Source organism: Rana temporaria, chromosome 1, assembly GCF_905171775.1.
Source record: "Rana temporaria chromosome 1, aRanTem1.1, whole genome shotgun sequence".
NCBI lineage: Eukaryota > Metazoa > Chordata > Amphibia > Anura > Ranidae > Rana > Rana temporaria.
In genome coordinates, this window is record NC_053489.1 from 172,855,774 (window position 1) to 172,870,869 (window position 15,096).

Sequence of the window (15,096 nt, forward strand, 5' to 3'; positions counted from 1 at the left end):
GAGGGGAAGCAACTATCCAAGGCCACCTTGTAATGAGTCCAGCTCCAGTCAAGGTCTGAATGAAGGAGTACAACCATTCAGGGCCACCTGCTCATCATAAATACTGTGTACGGACTCCCGGTCAGATCGAGGTCTGAACGGGGGACCACCTTCACTCAGGCCCCATTCACACTTGAGCGCTTGGTAACGCAAAGCTCCAAAAACGCTCAGAGGACAAAAAAAAAAAAAAAAAAAAAAGAAGATATATACTGTATCTATTTTAATTTTTTTTCTCCCATTATTGTGGTGGTTCACATCTCCCCTCCAAAAGCTCAAAAGTTTTGGCGGTACTTTTGTAGCTTGATTAGGGCAAATTGGTGCATTTTTTAAGCAGCTGTAAGGGGAAACGCATAGCAGTAAATTATGTAACTGATGATCGTTTCCTCTATTTGTGAAAATAAAAATGCTTGGAAAACGCTGCACAAATACTTTAAAAAAAGCGCATACATGCAACAAAAAGTAGAAAAAAAAAACGAAAAATTCACAAACGCTACACACAGGTATAGTATAGTCTTTGGCCACCAGCTCACCATGCAATATTTGCACTTGGTCCTGTTCCAACCGAGGTCTGAATGGGGGCGTACCTTCACTTAGGACTAAGGATGAGCTCCGGCGTGTTCGCATAGAACACGTGCAGAGCCCGCCAGGAAGTCGGCACCCACGCTGCGCTAATCACAGCCAGGGAGACATTGTGCGATGCTCAGCTGCAGAGATCGGGAAATGTCTGCCTGGCTGTGATTAGCGCAGCGCGGGTGCCGACTTCCTGGCGGGCTCTGCACGTGTTCTATGCGAACACGCCGGAGCTCATCCTTACTTAGGACTACCAGATCATCATACATTTCTTGTAGTGATTTCCACCCTGACCGAGTTCTGTATTAGGGAGAACCTCCACTCAGGACCAGCAGCTCAACAAACATTATCTGTATCAAGTCCTACTCTGGTGGAGGTCTAAATGGGGGGGGGGGTATCTTCACTCAGGGACATCATGATCCTTCCCTCATTGAAACAGTGAAGCCATGATACTAAATAAATTACAGCTGTGTTCACACTAAAGACCCAATCATGTGCAAGTGACATAAACAGGAATTTGCTCTTCACATGGTTGGATAATCAAAGTAGATCCACAATTTTATTGAGTAAAGATTTTTATGGTAAAAAGAAGACATACATGAAACTCAGGCGGTACAGAGCAGCACAGTGCACTTAGTACTGTACTTCTTGGAACTCCATTTCCACCTATTACAGTAGTGGTCGTGTGGCAGCCCCAAATACAGTGTACAGTAAAACCTTGGTTTGAGAGCGTTTTTTTAAGATGAGCAAAATGTTTTAATAAATTTTGCCTTAATATACAAGCGATGTCTTGATATAAGAGTAGCGTCATGTCACAACGGAGTATAAAAAAGAAGAGAGGCGCCTCTAAGTGTAGCAATATGGTTACACTTAAAGCGGATGTGCCATTAAAAAAAAAAATTTAAAGCCAGCAGCTACAAATACTGCAGCTGCTGACTTTTAATATTAGGACACTTACCTGTTCTGGAGTCCAGCGCCGTCTGCAGCAGAAGACGATCGATCGCTCGTCACTCTGCTGCTCCCCCTGCCATCCTCAGTGAGGGAACCAGGAAGTGCCCGGTTCCCTACGGCGCATGCACGAGTCACGCTACGCCTGCCGATTGGCTCCTGCTGTGTACTGGGAGCCAAGTGTTCCCAGCACACAACGGGGGGGCGGCGGGAGGCGACGTCATGCCCGCAGTCTGCCTGAAACTGTTGTGGCCGGAAGTGGGTGCAAATACATGTCTTTAAAGGTGTCAAATGTGACACCGGAGGGGGGGAGGGTTCTGATCAGTGTGAGTTCCACTTTAGGGTGGAGAACCGCTTTAATGAAGGTACAAGATTTAGCAACTTATTGCTACACTTAGAGGTGCCTCATTTCTCTTTTATACCCTGTAAAAAAAATCATTTGATATACAAGTGCTTTTGATTACAAGCACGTCTCTGGAACGCATAATGCTCGCAAACCAAGGTTTTACTGTACTTGGTAAAGGACTTGTCCTTCTTGGAGCCCCAAGTACAGTGGATTTACAATGTGATCACTGAATAAAGCTTTGGAGACCCATGGTGTGCTGGTGACATTTCTTACTCTTAGTACAGGACTTGTCCCCGTTGAAGCCCTCAGTACATGAACTTAGTACAGGACTTCAACGCACATGTTGAACTTAGTACAGGACTTATTCCCAACACACACATTCCTGTAAAAGTGACTGTATGTATAAGTGGGTGTTAAAGTGACCACCGGCTGGAACTGTAAACAATCAGAGCGAGAATTTTCACCAGCAAACCAAGGGTCTCCAAAGGGCCAAAGCTTTATTTAGTAATCAAACTGTTACAGCAACGTTTTTGAGCCACATAGAACCCCTGCGTGGCTCAGAAACATTGCTCCAACAAGGTTATTGCTCAACAAAGCTTGTTTTGTTGGAAAATCCGACAGTTTGTACGCTACATCGGACAATTGTTGTCAGATTTTCCGACAACAAATGTGGGATAGCATGCTTTCAAATTGTCCGACAACAAATGTGTGATGTTGGATTATCCGATCGTGTGTACAGAAGTCCATTGGGAAAAAAATCCAAATTACAAACACGCATGCTCAGAAGCAATGCTAGCCATACCACAACATTAGCACGTTAACATGTATTTGTTGGCTGACAAAGTTTTGCCGTCTGTATGCAGAACAAGTTCACGTCCAACGTCCTTGGGACAAAATTCCACGACATTGTCCGATGGAAATCCGACCGTGCGAGGCTTTATAGTACAGGAGTTATCCCCATTAAAGCCCCCAGAACAGTGAAAATAACGCAGGACTTGTCGCTGTGGGCACCCCCAGTACAGTGGTCCTTAGGGTTATCCCGATACCAGTATCGGTACCCATACAGAGCATTTGCCCGAGTACTTTTACGATGCTTCACCTGATACCTGTACAGTCAGGGTGATCAGTGCGGTGGGGGAGTTACAAGCACTGATCACCCTGTATAGATTTAAAAGTCTGACAGCCGTTTCTCAGCTTCTTTCTCTAACCTAGTAGTGGTCGTACTACAGGACTTGCCCCACAGTACAGTGGTCCTACTACAGGACTTGCCCCACAGTACAGTGGTCCTACTACAGGACTTGCCCCACAGTACAGTGGTCCTACTACAGGACTTGCCCCACAGTACAGTGGTCCTACTACAGGACTTGCCCCACAGTACAGTGGTCCTACTACAGGACTTGCCCCACAGTACAGTGGTCCTACTACAGGACTTGCCCCACAGTACAGTGGTCCTACTACAGGACTTGCCCCACAGTACAGTGTGTCTCCTCGGAATGACAGACCAAAGGGCACCCTGTGTCCCCTCCCCCGTGTCTCACCTCCTGGATGTCATTGTATGGCTCTCCCTGCCTCTTCCCCAATGACGATCAGCAGTGTCCGCTCAGCGCTGCTCCCTGGCCGGCTCCCGCTGGGCTCTCCTGTACGATCCGGGTGTAATCCAGATGAAGGCCTCCAATAGTATCAGCACAACCCGAGCAGCCACGGATGACGTCATTAGCCGGCGCCACGACAGTCACAGCTTCCCTATCTCCTCATCCTGAGCACAGTTCTGTAACATGAATAGGAAAGGCCGGTGCTTTCCCGAAACTTAGTCACTGCTAGTCCATATTTAATTACAGCGAATATGTGTATCCCAGTCCAGAAACCAGTCAACAAATCCTACACCAATGTAGTTCCCCCAGCCTGACCTACAGGACCTGCACTACTCCGGGACAACTACTCCACTTATCACACAATTTCGGGCCCCGTACAGACAGCGTCGCTCAGGTATGACGTCAAATACGAGTGTCCCAAAGCCCGACTACATGCCCCAGAGTGCCGCGCGCCGGAAGTGACGTTGCGCAACGGGTTCATATGCATGCTTTGGCCGGATGTTAATTCTTTTTCCTTTCAGCCAAGGTAGGAATGGCGGATGTTGTTTGGCAGGCGGTGGCCCTGTGTTCTGGAATCCGAAGTAATCCTGTATTTGTCGGGCTCCTCATCACCTACTGACTCCCGGGGGTTTTAGCTGGGGCGGTGTGGGGGCAGTCGGAGCCGATATGGGGGAGATTAGTACTCGGGACGGCTGACTTATCACGTCTGGGGCCCTCACCCGCTTCATGGTATAGGACGACGGGTTGTCCGTACTCCGCTATGGAGTCCTGTGTACAGCAATAGGGCTCAGCCGTACTTCGCTATGGAGTCCTGTGCCGGCATATGTACAGCAATGGGGCCCAGCCGTACTTCGCTATGGAGTCCTGTGTACAGCAATAGTGCCCAGCCGTACTTCGCTATGGAGTCCTGTGCCGGCATGTGTACAGCAATGGGGCTCAGCCGTACTCCGCCACAAGGGAGCTGTCATTGGCCCCATTCTGAGGAGTCCTCCCTCACTGAATGCTAGTGGTGTGTTGCAATTATCTGATCCCCAATACAGCATGCTTGTCTGATCTGTATTCCCATGTACAGGCTGTAGGATCAGAATACACATCTAATCATGACAGTTCTCCCTTATTTCTCTATCACACAGCTGGATTTTATTTCTTTGTGTAATGCAGGATCAGTGCTAATGTGGGCAATGTTGCTCTCATGTAGGGGACGTTTCTCGTGCAGGCAATCTTGCGTAGCGGACGTTTCTCGTGCTTTCATGTAGAGCAGTGTTTCCCAACTCCAGTCCTCAAGGCACACCCAACAGGTCATGTTTTCAGACTTTCCATTATTTTGCACAGGTGATTTGATCAGTTTCACTGCCTTAGTAATTGCCACAGCCGTTTCATCTGAGGGAAATCCTGAAAACATGACCTGTTGGTGTGCCTTGAGGACTGGAGTTGGGAAACACTGGTGTAGAGGATGTTTCTCTTGCAATATGAGCAATTTAATATCGCGGTGCCTTTCCCTACACTGGTTCAATGCGATTCCTGACCCTCATTTTGGAATACAAATAACTTTTATGCCCCCCAGATCACTCCCCCGTGTTTAGCTATTTACTAATCGCAGCTAAGCTGATGGCAGCTGAGGCTTCATTCACACTTGTAAAATCCAAAGTTGCACAGACTTAGATAAGCTTTGACCAGTGATAATGGACAACTGTTGCATTGTATAACATTCAGGTACGACTTTCATGCAACTTCTGAGCGTTAGCATCTATGACCCTCAAGTTTCATGTAAGTCAGACCAGTGCATGAACTGCTTTATAATTGCTGTAACTTTTAGTCTCCCATATATGTATGGTTATTGGAAAACATGGGGGACGACTTGTCATGAAAGTTTTTTTATCCAAAGTTGCATGACAAGTCACATGTGTGAATGGAGCACAGGAAAGTGCAGCTTCACACTGCCGTGTTGTAACTTTGCTAATGTCCAGCTTTTCCCATAGACTTCTATGAGATCCCGTTTGCACTTTCTGAAACCGTGCCAAAACTGCGGGATCTCCTAGAAGTCTATAGGGAAGCACAGCTTACCCACACAAGTAATGGTTTAGCTACACTTTGCCCAAATTGCAGCAGGACCGCAATGGGTTGGTGTGAACTAGTCCTAAATGCAGTGTAAATGGCACTGCAGGAAAATAATTGCTTGCATTTCATATGCTTTTAGAGGTGTCCAATAATGCAGGCTTGCCAGTGTGAGTTCCCACTTATTGTCCAAGACAATTTATTTCTTTGCTGCTGCCCATAGCAACCTTTTATCCCCCCTCCACATGGCTTTTAATATGAAAATCGCCCATACCCCTACATGTAGCCTGTTCTTTAGAGGCCTCTAGTGCAGTTGTTTTCAACTCCTGTTATCAGGCCAGATTTGATGTATAACCTTGGGGAGATGCAGACTAGAATACCGCAATCACTGAGCAGCAAATGATATCACCTGTGATGTATTTCAGTCATCTTGCAAACAAGGCCCATTGGTGGGTCCTGATAAAAGTTCAGAACCACTGGTCTAGGAGTTGCTGGTAAAGATAAAGCTAGAAGCTGGATGAGAACTTAAAGTGGAGGTCCACCTTAAAAAAAGTTACCAATTCTATAAAAAAAAAATTTGGTGAGAATTTTTTTTTTTTTTTTTCTGTTACTTGCCATTAATTGCATTTACTATGCAGATCTTCCTAATCTACCTCTTCCCAGTCCGGGGCTGGTCTTCATCCTCAAGTTGTATTCTGGAGAATGGTGCGTGCTGCCTTCTGGGAACTGTGTGTATCCCAGAGAGCAGCCGCCCATTCATACAACACCACAAGACTCGCGCAGTAGGAAACGGGCAGTGAAGCCGCAAGGCTCCACTGCCTGTTTCCCCTTAGTGGGCATGGCGGCGCCGGGAGCTGCAACGATCGAGGGATCGACCTCGGGGGGCAGACATCGCGGCTACCTAGGACAGGCAAGTGTCCTTAAGTCAGCAGCTACAGTGTTTGTAGCTGCTGACTCTAAAAAAAATAGATTGCGGGCGGAACCTCGCTTTAATTGTTGGCCCTTTCTAACAGAGCCATGCCCCTTTTTGTGACTTGATACTATACCTTCTTGTCCATAATACATTGTCCTTTACTTAATTTAGTGACCCATATTGCCTGTCACGCTTACCAGGGTTGTTATTGGGTTGTTTGTACATCTGTATGGTGCTTGCTTAAGAAATGTCAAGACTTATTTTTCTGAATGTCCAGTCTTGGTACAGCATCACTTGTAAATAAATTACAGCTGATATGATCTGTGTATATCTCAAGCATGTATATTTTCCTACAGATGGCAGGAGAGCAGGCTGAGAAGAAGGTCAGGAGGCATCATGCCAGCCGCAATCCAGTTCTGGCCCGTGGAATTGGGAAATATTCCCGATCTGCCATGTATGCAAGGAAAGCCTTGTACAAGCGCAAGTATAAGGCTCCAGAGACTAAGGTAACAACTTCATCACTTTAGTATTGAAAAATTGGCTTTGTTTAAGTCTCGTATGCTTACACTGTTGTTTTTCACAGATTGAAAAGAAGAAAGAGAAGCCTCGAGCTACAGTAACAAAAACAGTTGGTGGTGATAAGAATGGTGGCAACCGTGTGGTCAAGTTGCGCAAGATGGTAAGTGCTTTTTTTTTTTTTTTTTTTTTTTTTTTTTTTTTTTTTTTGTCTTGTCCTAAGCCTGACCAAGGCATATCCTCCTATAGTGTGTACTTGTCTCAATTAAAGGAGTTGTAAAGGAAAATGTTTTTTCACCTTAATGCAATCTATGCATTAGGGTGAAAAAACATCTGATGCTGCCGGCCCCCCTTATACTTGTCTGACCCCTCAAGTCCCGCGATCCTCTTCGCCGCTTAGCCTGGCTGCTGATTGGTTAGAGCGGATAGATTGAGAACAGCGCACCCATTGGCTGGCGCTGCTGTCAATCACATCCATGACGTGGCGGGGCCGAGTGATACAGTGAGTGGCTGTGACCGCTCGCTGTATCACGGGAGAGCGCCCGCAATTGGTGACCATCATGCAAGCTCTCACATGACTGGTGACTAATTGCGGGGAGGACCAGAGACAGCCGCCGAGGGACCCCAGAAGGCATGGATCGGGCCCACTTTGTGCAAAACAAACTGCACAGTGGAGGTAAGTATGACATGTTTGTCATTTAAAAAAAAAAAAGTTTTCCTTTAGTAATGCTAAGAGCACGAAGTGTCATGTCTGTCGGCTGATTCATTCCTCTGCTGTCGGCATGAGTCACTCCTGACGATTTTTTATTTTTTCCTAATACCAAAATAAATGGTGACCCAGGAGGCATATCCAGCTGATTGACAACCTCAGCTCTGCTCCTGTGTGCTGTAACACATCGGCTCCCCTCCCTTTTTTGAGTTACTTGATTTTGAACATATGAAGAGAAGACAGATTATGTAGATAAACGAGTACAACTTATGTAGAAGGATTTCTTTCTAAGGCCCCTTTCACACTGGGGCGGGAGCCACGGTGGCGAAATAGCGGCGCTATACCGTCGGATTTGCCGCGGGATTCGGCCGCTAGCGGTGCGATATTAACCCCCCGCTAGCGTCCGATAAAGGGTTAATACTGCCCGCAATGTGCCTCTACAGAGGCGCATTGCGGGCGGTATTGCCGCGATTCCCATTGTTTTTAATGGGAAGGGGCGGTATACACGCTGCTCCTCTCACCGCTCCAAAGATGCTGCTGACAACAGATTTTTTTTTTTTTTTTTTTGTCTCCCGCCAGCACATCGCTGCAGTGTGAAAGCCCTCGGACTTTCACATAGAGTATGCAGTGCAGGAGTTTTTCAGGCAGTATAGCAGCGCTATTTTTAGTGCTGTAATGCCTGAAAAACTCTGTGAAAGGGGGTCTAAGGCCAATACATTGACTGGGTATATACAAGGGTTTACAACCATTTCCAAGTGGAACAAAATCACTTGATGTTGGGGCCCTGAGAAGCTTTTACCATAATGTGCAGGTGCTCAGCGTATTTGCAAATTATGGCACTCTTGCTTGGTCAATGCCCTTCTTCAGCAAATTTGTGGCTACAGTCCCCTGCGTTACTGGCGCTTTCACATTCGCCTGATCTGGGTTTGGAGTCTCCATCTTAATTTGCTGCGTTGACATAACTGCCTCTACATGCTTGCACGTCCTAGCACTGAATTATTCTGGGCATGTGTGGCTGTGTAAACGTGGCATTAAAAAGAGAAGATGAGCAGGAATGCCATTTTTTTATTGAAGTGCCATGCAGAGTCTCCTCTTATAAAAGCATATCTGTCGGCATTTGTTTTTAGTTCTGCTTTAAAAATTGAGCCAAAGCTTGGCTGTCGCAGCCAGTCTGCCTGATATCTGTAAGCATTTCCAGGTAGTGGCTAATTCAAGTGGCCCTTGCAATTTGCAACAGTCTGTATATTCCTATCAGCTCTCAATACATGTTTAGGTTATGCACACTGTAACCCTAATCTTTCAGCCCTTTCATATGATGGCCACAGCATGGAGCGTACAGTGTTCTTTTTGCTTGATGCAACAGAGGGCTCAATGGCTGTATGACTATATTTTCAAGTGGGAATTTAGGAATTTGCTTTTTGAAGTGTAAGGGTCTTATGTTGAGTTGTCAGTACTTTTGACAGTGTTTTTGTTTTCCCATCTAGCCACGTTATTATCCCACTGAAGATGTTCCACGCAAACTGTTGAGCCACGGAAAGAAACCATTTAGCAAGCACAAGCGCAATCTGCGTTCCAGTATCACTCCCGGGACTGTGCTGATTCTTCTTAATGGACGTCATAGGGGAAAGGTATTTGTTTTGACTTTTGAAGCTGGAAGAAAGTATTTTCTCTTGAGTCATATTTTGAGTAGTCTTCTAGTTGGGTATTTGCAAGGTTTAAGTACCCTTTAATAACTGGTATATGTTCACCACATGAGCAGACAACAGTAAGGATGTATGTGGGGGTGGGATAGAGCTATATCTATCTCTGTAGTGCAGGAAATATGACAATACTTATTCATCCACATAAAACAGAAAGGAAATCCATATGCAATTGAATTTGTAAAATAGATCACTATTCTATCAAATAAACCACCCATGTGGTGCTTGGAGATCACATGTATCTTCCACATGGTTTTGTGCAAGATCAAAAGGATGTTTTTAGGTGGATCTGAGTATTTTTTTTTTTTTTTTTTTTTTAAACTGCTAACTTGGTTAAAGACTTGCTCTTTGGCACTTTTTGCCAAGCACTGGCCATAAGTCATTTAAAGGCTGCTTCCCCACGTTTATACATTAATATGCCGAATTGCCAGGCCATGTATGTTTTGGTAATTAAAAGGAAATATGACTGAGCAACACATGCCCATCTAGAATGGAAAAGAACAATTGCCTTTAGCTAACATTATCCATGGAGGCTTCTACTATTTGGTTTCCTGATCCAAGGATTCACGTGATCTGGTGTCCACATAGCTTTATTTCTTGTTAATCTGTAATTGGTGTTGATATGTAGTTTTAATACGTTCATACTTTTGTGGGTCTAGTAGGGTTTTGTGAATATCCCTGGAATATAAATTGTAAGGTCCTTTTACACACTGTTCTGCCATTTCCCCAAAGTGTACTCTTGGTTTTTGTTCAGGTTACCCACACTTTACCATAGGCTTCCATTATTTATGGGTGTTCTTGGTGTGTTTCCATGCAAATATTCCTCCTTTTTTATACATGCATACAGGGTGGATTTGATTTAAATCAACCCTATTTAAATCATAATTTTTTAATGAGCAACGGTCATCTGTCCTGAATCAGATCTTCTGACCCGCTGTTGACTCTCTGACCGTTATTCACTTTAATGGGCGGCTGGTGATGTGGCAGTGCCTCAACATGAGGTATGTGGCAGCAGGTGGTGAGTGGATAATCACTACCATGATGGCTCTGAAATGACAGGCGCTCTTTAAATGTAAGGACTCATTCTTGCTGGTGGTTAGAATCTTTAATACATTTCCTATTTAGAATATGCTGTCAGGTTAGTAAAGCGGCAATATCGGTACTGATTCAATCATGTAGTTTTTAGTGTACATGTATTTGAGAAACCATAGGATAAAGGAATATTCCTCAACTTTGTTTTATCTCATGGTTACTTTGAAATTGTGTGAATGCAGTGCATGTTCTCAGAGTCCGTTGCTTGGATTCTTTACATGAGTTTACCAAAAGTGTGTGTGTGTGTGTGTGTGTGCCCCCACTGCTTTTAAATGTCCTTATTTCTTCTGAGAAATCCTTGCTTTCTGTTCTTCTGTCTGTAACTCCACACAGTAATGCAAGGCTTTCTCATTGGTGTGGAAAAAGCCTCTTGAGGGGGGAAGGGGGTGAGCAGGCAAGTCGGGACACTCTACTTTGCAGATAGAAAGGAGCTGTGTGTTGGTGGGCATCCTGACACTCCTGCTCGCCCCCTCAAGAGGCTTTCTCCACACCAGGGAGAAAGCCTTGCATTACTGTGTGGAGTTAGACTTTAAAAGCAAAATGGAAGGATGAGGTAAGTGGAGGACTGCACGAAGGTAAAGTAAGCTATTTAGGGGGGGGGATTCCTTTACAACCCCTTTAACTTTATAATGGTCCGTTTCTTTGATCAAAGCTCTTTTTCTTAAGTTTGTGCTTTTTTATTTTTCCACAGCGTGTTGTGTTCCTGAAACAGCTTCAGACTGGTCTTCTCTTGGTCACAGGTAAGCTTATCAAATTGTGTTTTTTCTGCTTTTCAGGGACAGTACCAGTTATTGACATTGCCCTGCTTGGGCTGAGCACAGGTTCATTTTAGAGGCCCTTGAAAAAGTGTGCATGTCACTTGTAGGCTTTAAGAATATAGCACAGGAGTCTTCAAACTATGGCCCTACAGCTGTTGCGCAACTACATGTCCCATGAGTCATTGTAAACAGACATGTAGACGTTCAGACATGCCAGGAGTTGTAGTTCCTGAACTGGAGGGCCATGGTTTTGAAGACCCCCCTTGCATAGCATTTGGTCTTGCCACTGAAATCCAGGAGGTTTGGATTCATGTCTTAATTGCAGCCATATTTGAATTGACTAGCGTAGTCTTGGGCAGGTGTCAGTGTTTATTTTGCAACCCAAAAACCTAATGCAGGAAAATTTTTATTGTGGAATTCATATTCATATTTTTTCAATGGGGGGTTTTGTGTTTTTTAGGTCCTCTTGCCATCAACAGAGTTCCCCTGAGGAGAGCACATCAGAGATTTGTCATTGCCACGTCTACTAAAGTCGATATTTCCAGTTTGAAAGTTCCAAAACACTTGACTGACTCTTACTTCAAGAAGAAGAAGCTGCGTAAGCCCAAGCACCAGGAGGGAGAGATTTTTGACACTGAGAAGGAAGTAAGTAACCTGGATTTTTAAATACGTTAAAAGGCGTACTTGTGCTTCATACGGTGATGCTGGTAATTCATGAGTTGCTACACTTAGTTTATAAATTAATAGAACTCACGCAAACAAGATATTTGGTTGTATTGCTCTGCTTGCTGAATGCTACCATTACAAATTTGGAGTTTTTGAATTTGTAATTGTATACATTAATGTAAATCCTAACATTTTTACAGTATGTAATGAGTTCATAGTTGATAAAAGCTGCTTATGTAGCACACACCACACCATAGGTATCATTTTGTTATCTCTCTGTGTAGCAGTCGACTGCTGTAAGGGCTCATTCAGACCTTGGTGGTCCTTGTTATGGTGGTGAAGGTTTTTTCCGTGTGTTAAAGCAGCCCTGGCTGGCAACACAATAGAACATCCAAAAATGAATTGGCAATGTGGCACAGCAAGTTGGTATGTTACTGTACGTTTTGAAGCTGATTTGCCTTAGTGTGCCTTTTTAAAATGAATGGCATTTTTCTAATACACCTTTTTCTGCTGCATTGTGTTGAAGCAGCTTATGTCTGCCTGAAGTGATTGCCGGTTTAGCATGATTGAGCCACAGTACAAATCCTTCAGTTGGTGTTCAAAGAGCCACATATGCTACTGTACTTGGACATTTTAATTTAGTAGTAATGAAAAATAGTGCAAACAATTTTATATATTTTTATTTTTTTCCAGAAATATGCTGTGACACAGCAACGCAAAGCAGACCAGAAGTTTGTGGACTCGCAGCTCCTGCCTCTTATCAAGAAAGAGACCCAGCTTCAAGGATACCTGCGCTCCCAATTTTCACTGTCAAATGGAATGTACCCACACAAACTCGTCTTCTAAAAAGTTTCAAAGCTTATTAAAAGATAATGTAAATCCATTACTGTGTTGTATTGTTTAACAGCAGCATCCTACCTTGGTATATTAAAGTGGGAGTCAACTCCCTTCGTACCTACAGGGTAAGGCTTACCCGTAGGTAAATCTCTCCTGTATATACTTGCACAGTTTAGGAGACGTGGTTTATTGAGGGCTCCACATGCGCAGGAGTGGCATTGCTACTTGGCCATTTTTAAACAGCCGAAGCCTGCATACCCTTAAGGAAGACCAGGTGAAGATGGATTCCTTGTTGGTGGCACTGTGCCACTGGAGGAATCTCATTTAGGCAAGTCCTGTCATAATGAGATGGCATGCAGTTGATAATGGCACATTATGACATTACCCTGCGACTGGATTAGTTTTGTGTTGGCTTTTTAGGGGGGTGTTTTCTAGGGCCGAAACAACTAATCGATTATGAAATTCATTGATTACAATTTTCATAATCGATTAATCGGCCAGTAACATAATGGGGTTAAAATAACTAAAATTATCCCTTTATAGTACAAAAAAGCAAATCGCTACTGTAAATATTACTTTCACTGTCCCACAGTAAAAAATTGAACCCCTTACAGTAGCGATTATTTGCTCTTTTTGTACTTATTTTTGTTTTAACCCCATTATGTTACTAAACATCTCAGGCCTGGGTTCACACCTCTGTTTTCTTGTGCTTTTTGAAGAAACACACTACAGTTCTTTTACACGTTTTACTTTGGGACACGTTCACATCCATGATTTTCAGCTGCTGCGTATTTGGAAAGGGGCGGGGACCTTTTAACGCAAAACGGTGCTTTTTTTTTTTTTGGTTCAATATACTTCAATGGAGAAGCTGCAGAAAAGCATGTAATGTGTTTTTACGGCAATTTGCGTTTTGTAATCTGCCCAACAACAAATTGGCCTGTAAAAATGTAGTAATTGTTTTTTTTAAGGCTATTATCCGATTAATCGAAACAATAATCGGCCAACTAATCGATTATGAAAATAATCGTTAGTTGCAGCCCTAGTGTTTTCTATTTTTTTGCATCTTTATTTTCCCCCTTACAACCCCCCTTTTTGCTACAGTTACAAGTGTTCACATCAATATTTGACAGCTAAAAACACACAGGTTTCTACTGCAGCAGTTATACAGCATACCGCTTTGCATCTTCCTACAGCAGGGGTGTCCAAACTTTTTTCAAAGAGGGCCAGATTTGATGAAGTGAACATGCGTGAGGGCCAACTATTTTGCCTGACATTCTTTTAAATATTAAAATTTGGTCTAAGTGTGTTTGTCTGAGCACTAATACACTGCCCAACAAGAATTCTCTTGTCTTTGTGGCTGTGTGAGGAAGAGATGAGCTTGGGCGTGTCATTTGGATATACCGTATTTATCTGCGTATAACACGCACAGCCTTACCATTGCCATGAATGCACAATATATATCCAAATCCCCAGGGGGGCCATATTCAACAGGGGGGCTGCATTTGGCCCACGGGCCAGACTTTGGACATGCCTGTCCTACAGGGTGCTGCTGTTTTGTTGCTGGTTGATCATTCTAAATATTTTTGTTTCCATTCACACAACATAACAAATTTGCGGTGAGCCTTTTCCAGTAGAAGGCTGTAGGGCAGACTAATCTCTTTATTAACTTTCAATGATGAAGGTAAGCTTTTAAATATTGAACCCTCTGTTAGTATGGTGTTTAAATCTAGTTTACAACTGATGAGGTCTGACAGGGAATAATTATTGCAACACAACCTTTGCAGCCCCCACGTAAAGATTTATTTAAATTCGTTTTGTTTTTTTTCCAGTGCTGAAGTTATCTAAAAAAGGGAGCTGCAATTTTTAAATGTTGTGAATAACATGTAACAAAAAATTTGCTTCCAACATTGCTGGTCTGGAAAGGCTGACCTGAATAGGAGCATATACAAAGTCTGGCTAGTTGTTCTGGCATCTTGCTGAACTGGATGTACAGTGCTAGAGTGGAAAGTCGCTCTGCATTGTGGAAAATTTCAGGCATTTGTGTACTGGAAAAAGTAAGCGGTCAGGCATTTTCCAGAGCTGTGGCATTGCATCAGTGCTGGACCCTGCCTTTTTTAAAGACTCGCTTTTGTAAGTATGCCCAGTATCGGGAGCTACCTCATTACTGGCACTGCTGAGTACAAAGGATAAATTCACCTCTGGGAAACATGTTAGTAATGTTGCAGCCACCGCCCGCTGCCCCACTCCCTGTGGGGAGATGTTCCCCGTACTAGCTGCCACTATTTGAAAACAGTGTGGCCGCACAGGGCTCCGTTTGAATGAATTACAACCCCTCACATCCTTTGCTGTCAGCTT

At 44.0% G+C, this 15,096-nt stretch overlaps 2 protein-coding genes across 2 annotated transcripts in view; one reads left to right on the top strand and one right to left on the bottom strand.

Moving 5' to 3' along the window:
* Positions 1 to 3,914, bottom strand: part of PTPN11 (protein tyrosine phosphatase non-receptor type 11) — a 98,678-nt gene extending 94,764 nt beyond the window's left edge. Inside the window, exon 1 of the mRNA XM_040346143.1 lies at positions 3,442 to 3,914. Within this exon, the coding sequence (XP_040202077.1) occupies positions 3,442 to 3,455 (14 nt within the window). The 5' untranslated portion in view covers positions 3,456 to 3,914. The remainder of the gene's footprint in view (positions 1 to 3,441) is intronic.
* Positions 3,915 to 6,786: 2,872 nt separating this feature from the next.
* Positions 6,787 to 12,787, top strand: RPL6 (ribosomal protein L6). Its single transcript, XM_040346156.1, has 6 exons — positions 6,787 to 6,969; positions 7,047 to 7,142; positions 9,173 to 9,316; positions 11,172 to 11,220; positions 11,699 to 11,883; positions 12,598 to 12,787. Exons 1-6 carry the CDS (start codon positions 6,802 to 6,804, stop codon positions 12,748 to 12,750), a joined length of 795 nt encoding a protein of 264 aa, XP_040202090.1. The 5' UTR covers positions 6,787 to 6,801; the 3' UTR covers positions 12,751 to 12,787.
* Positions 12,788 to 15,096: the final 2,309 nt, after the last annotated feature.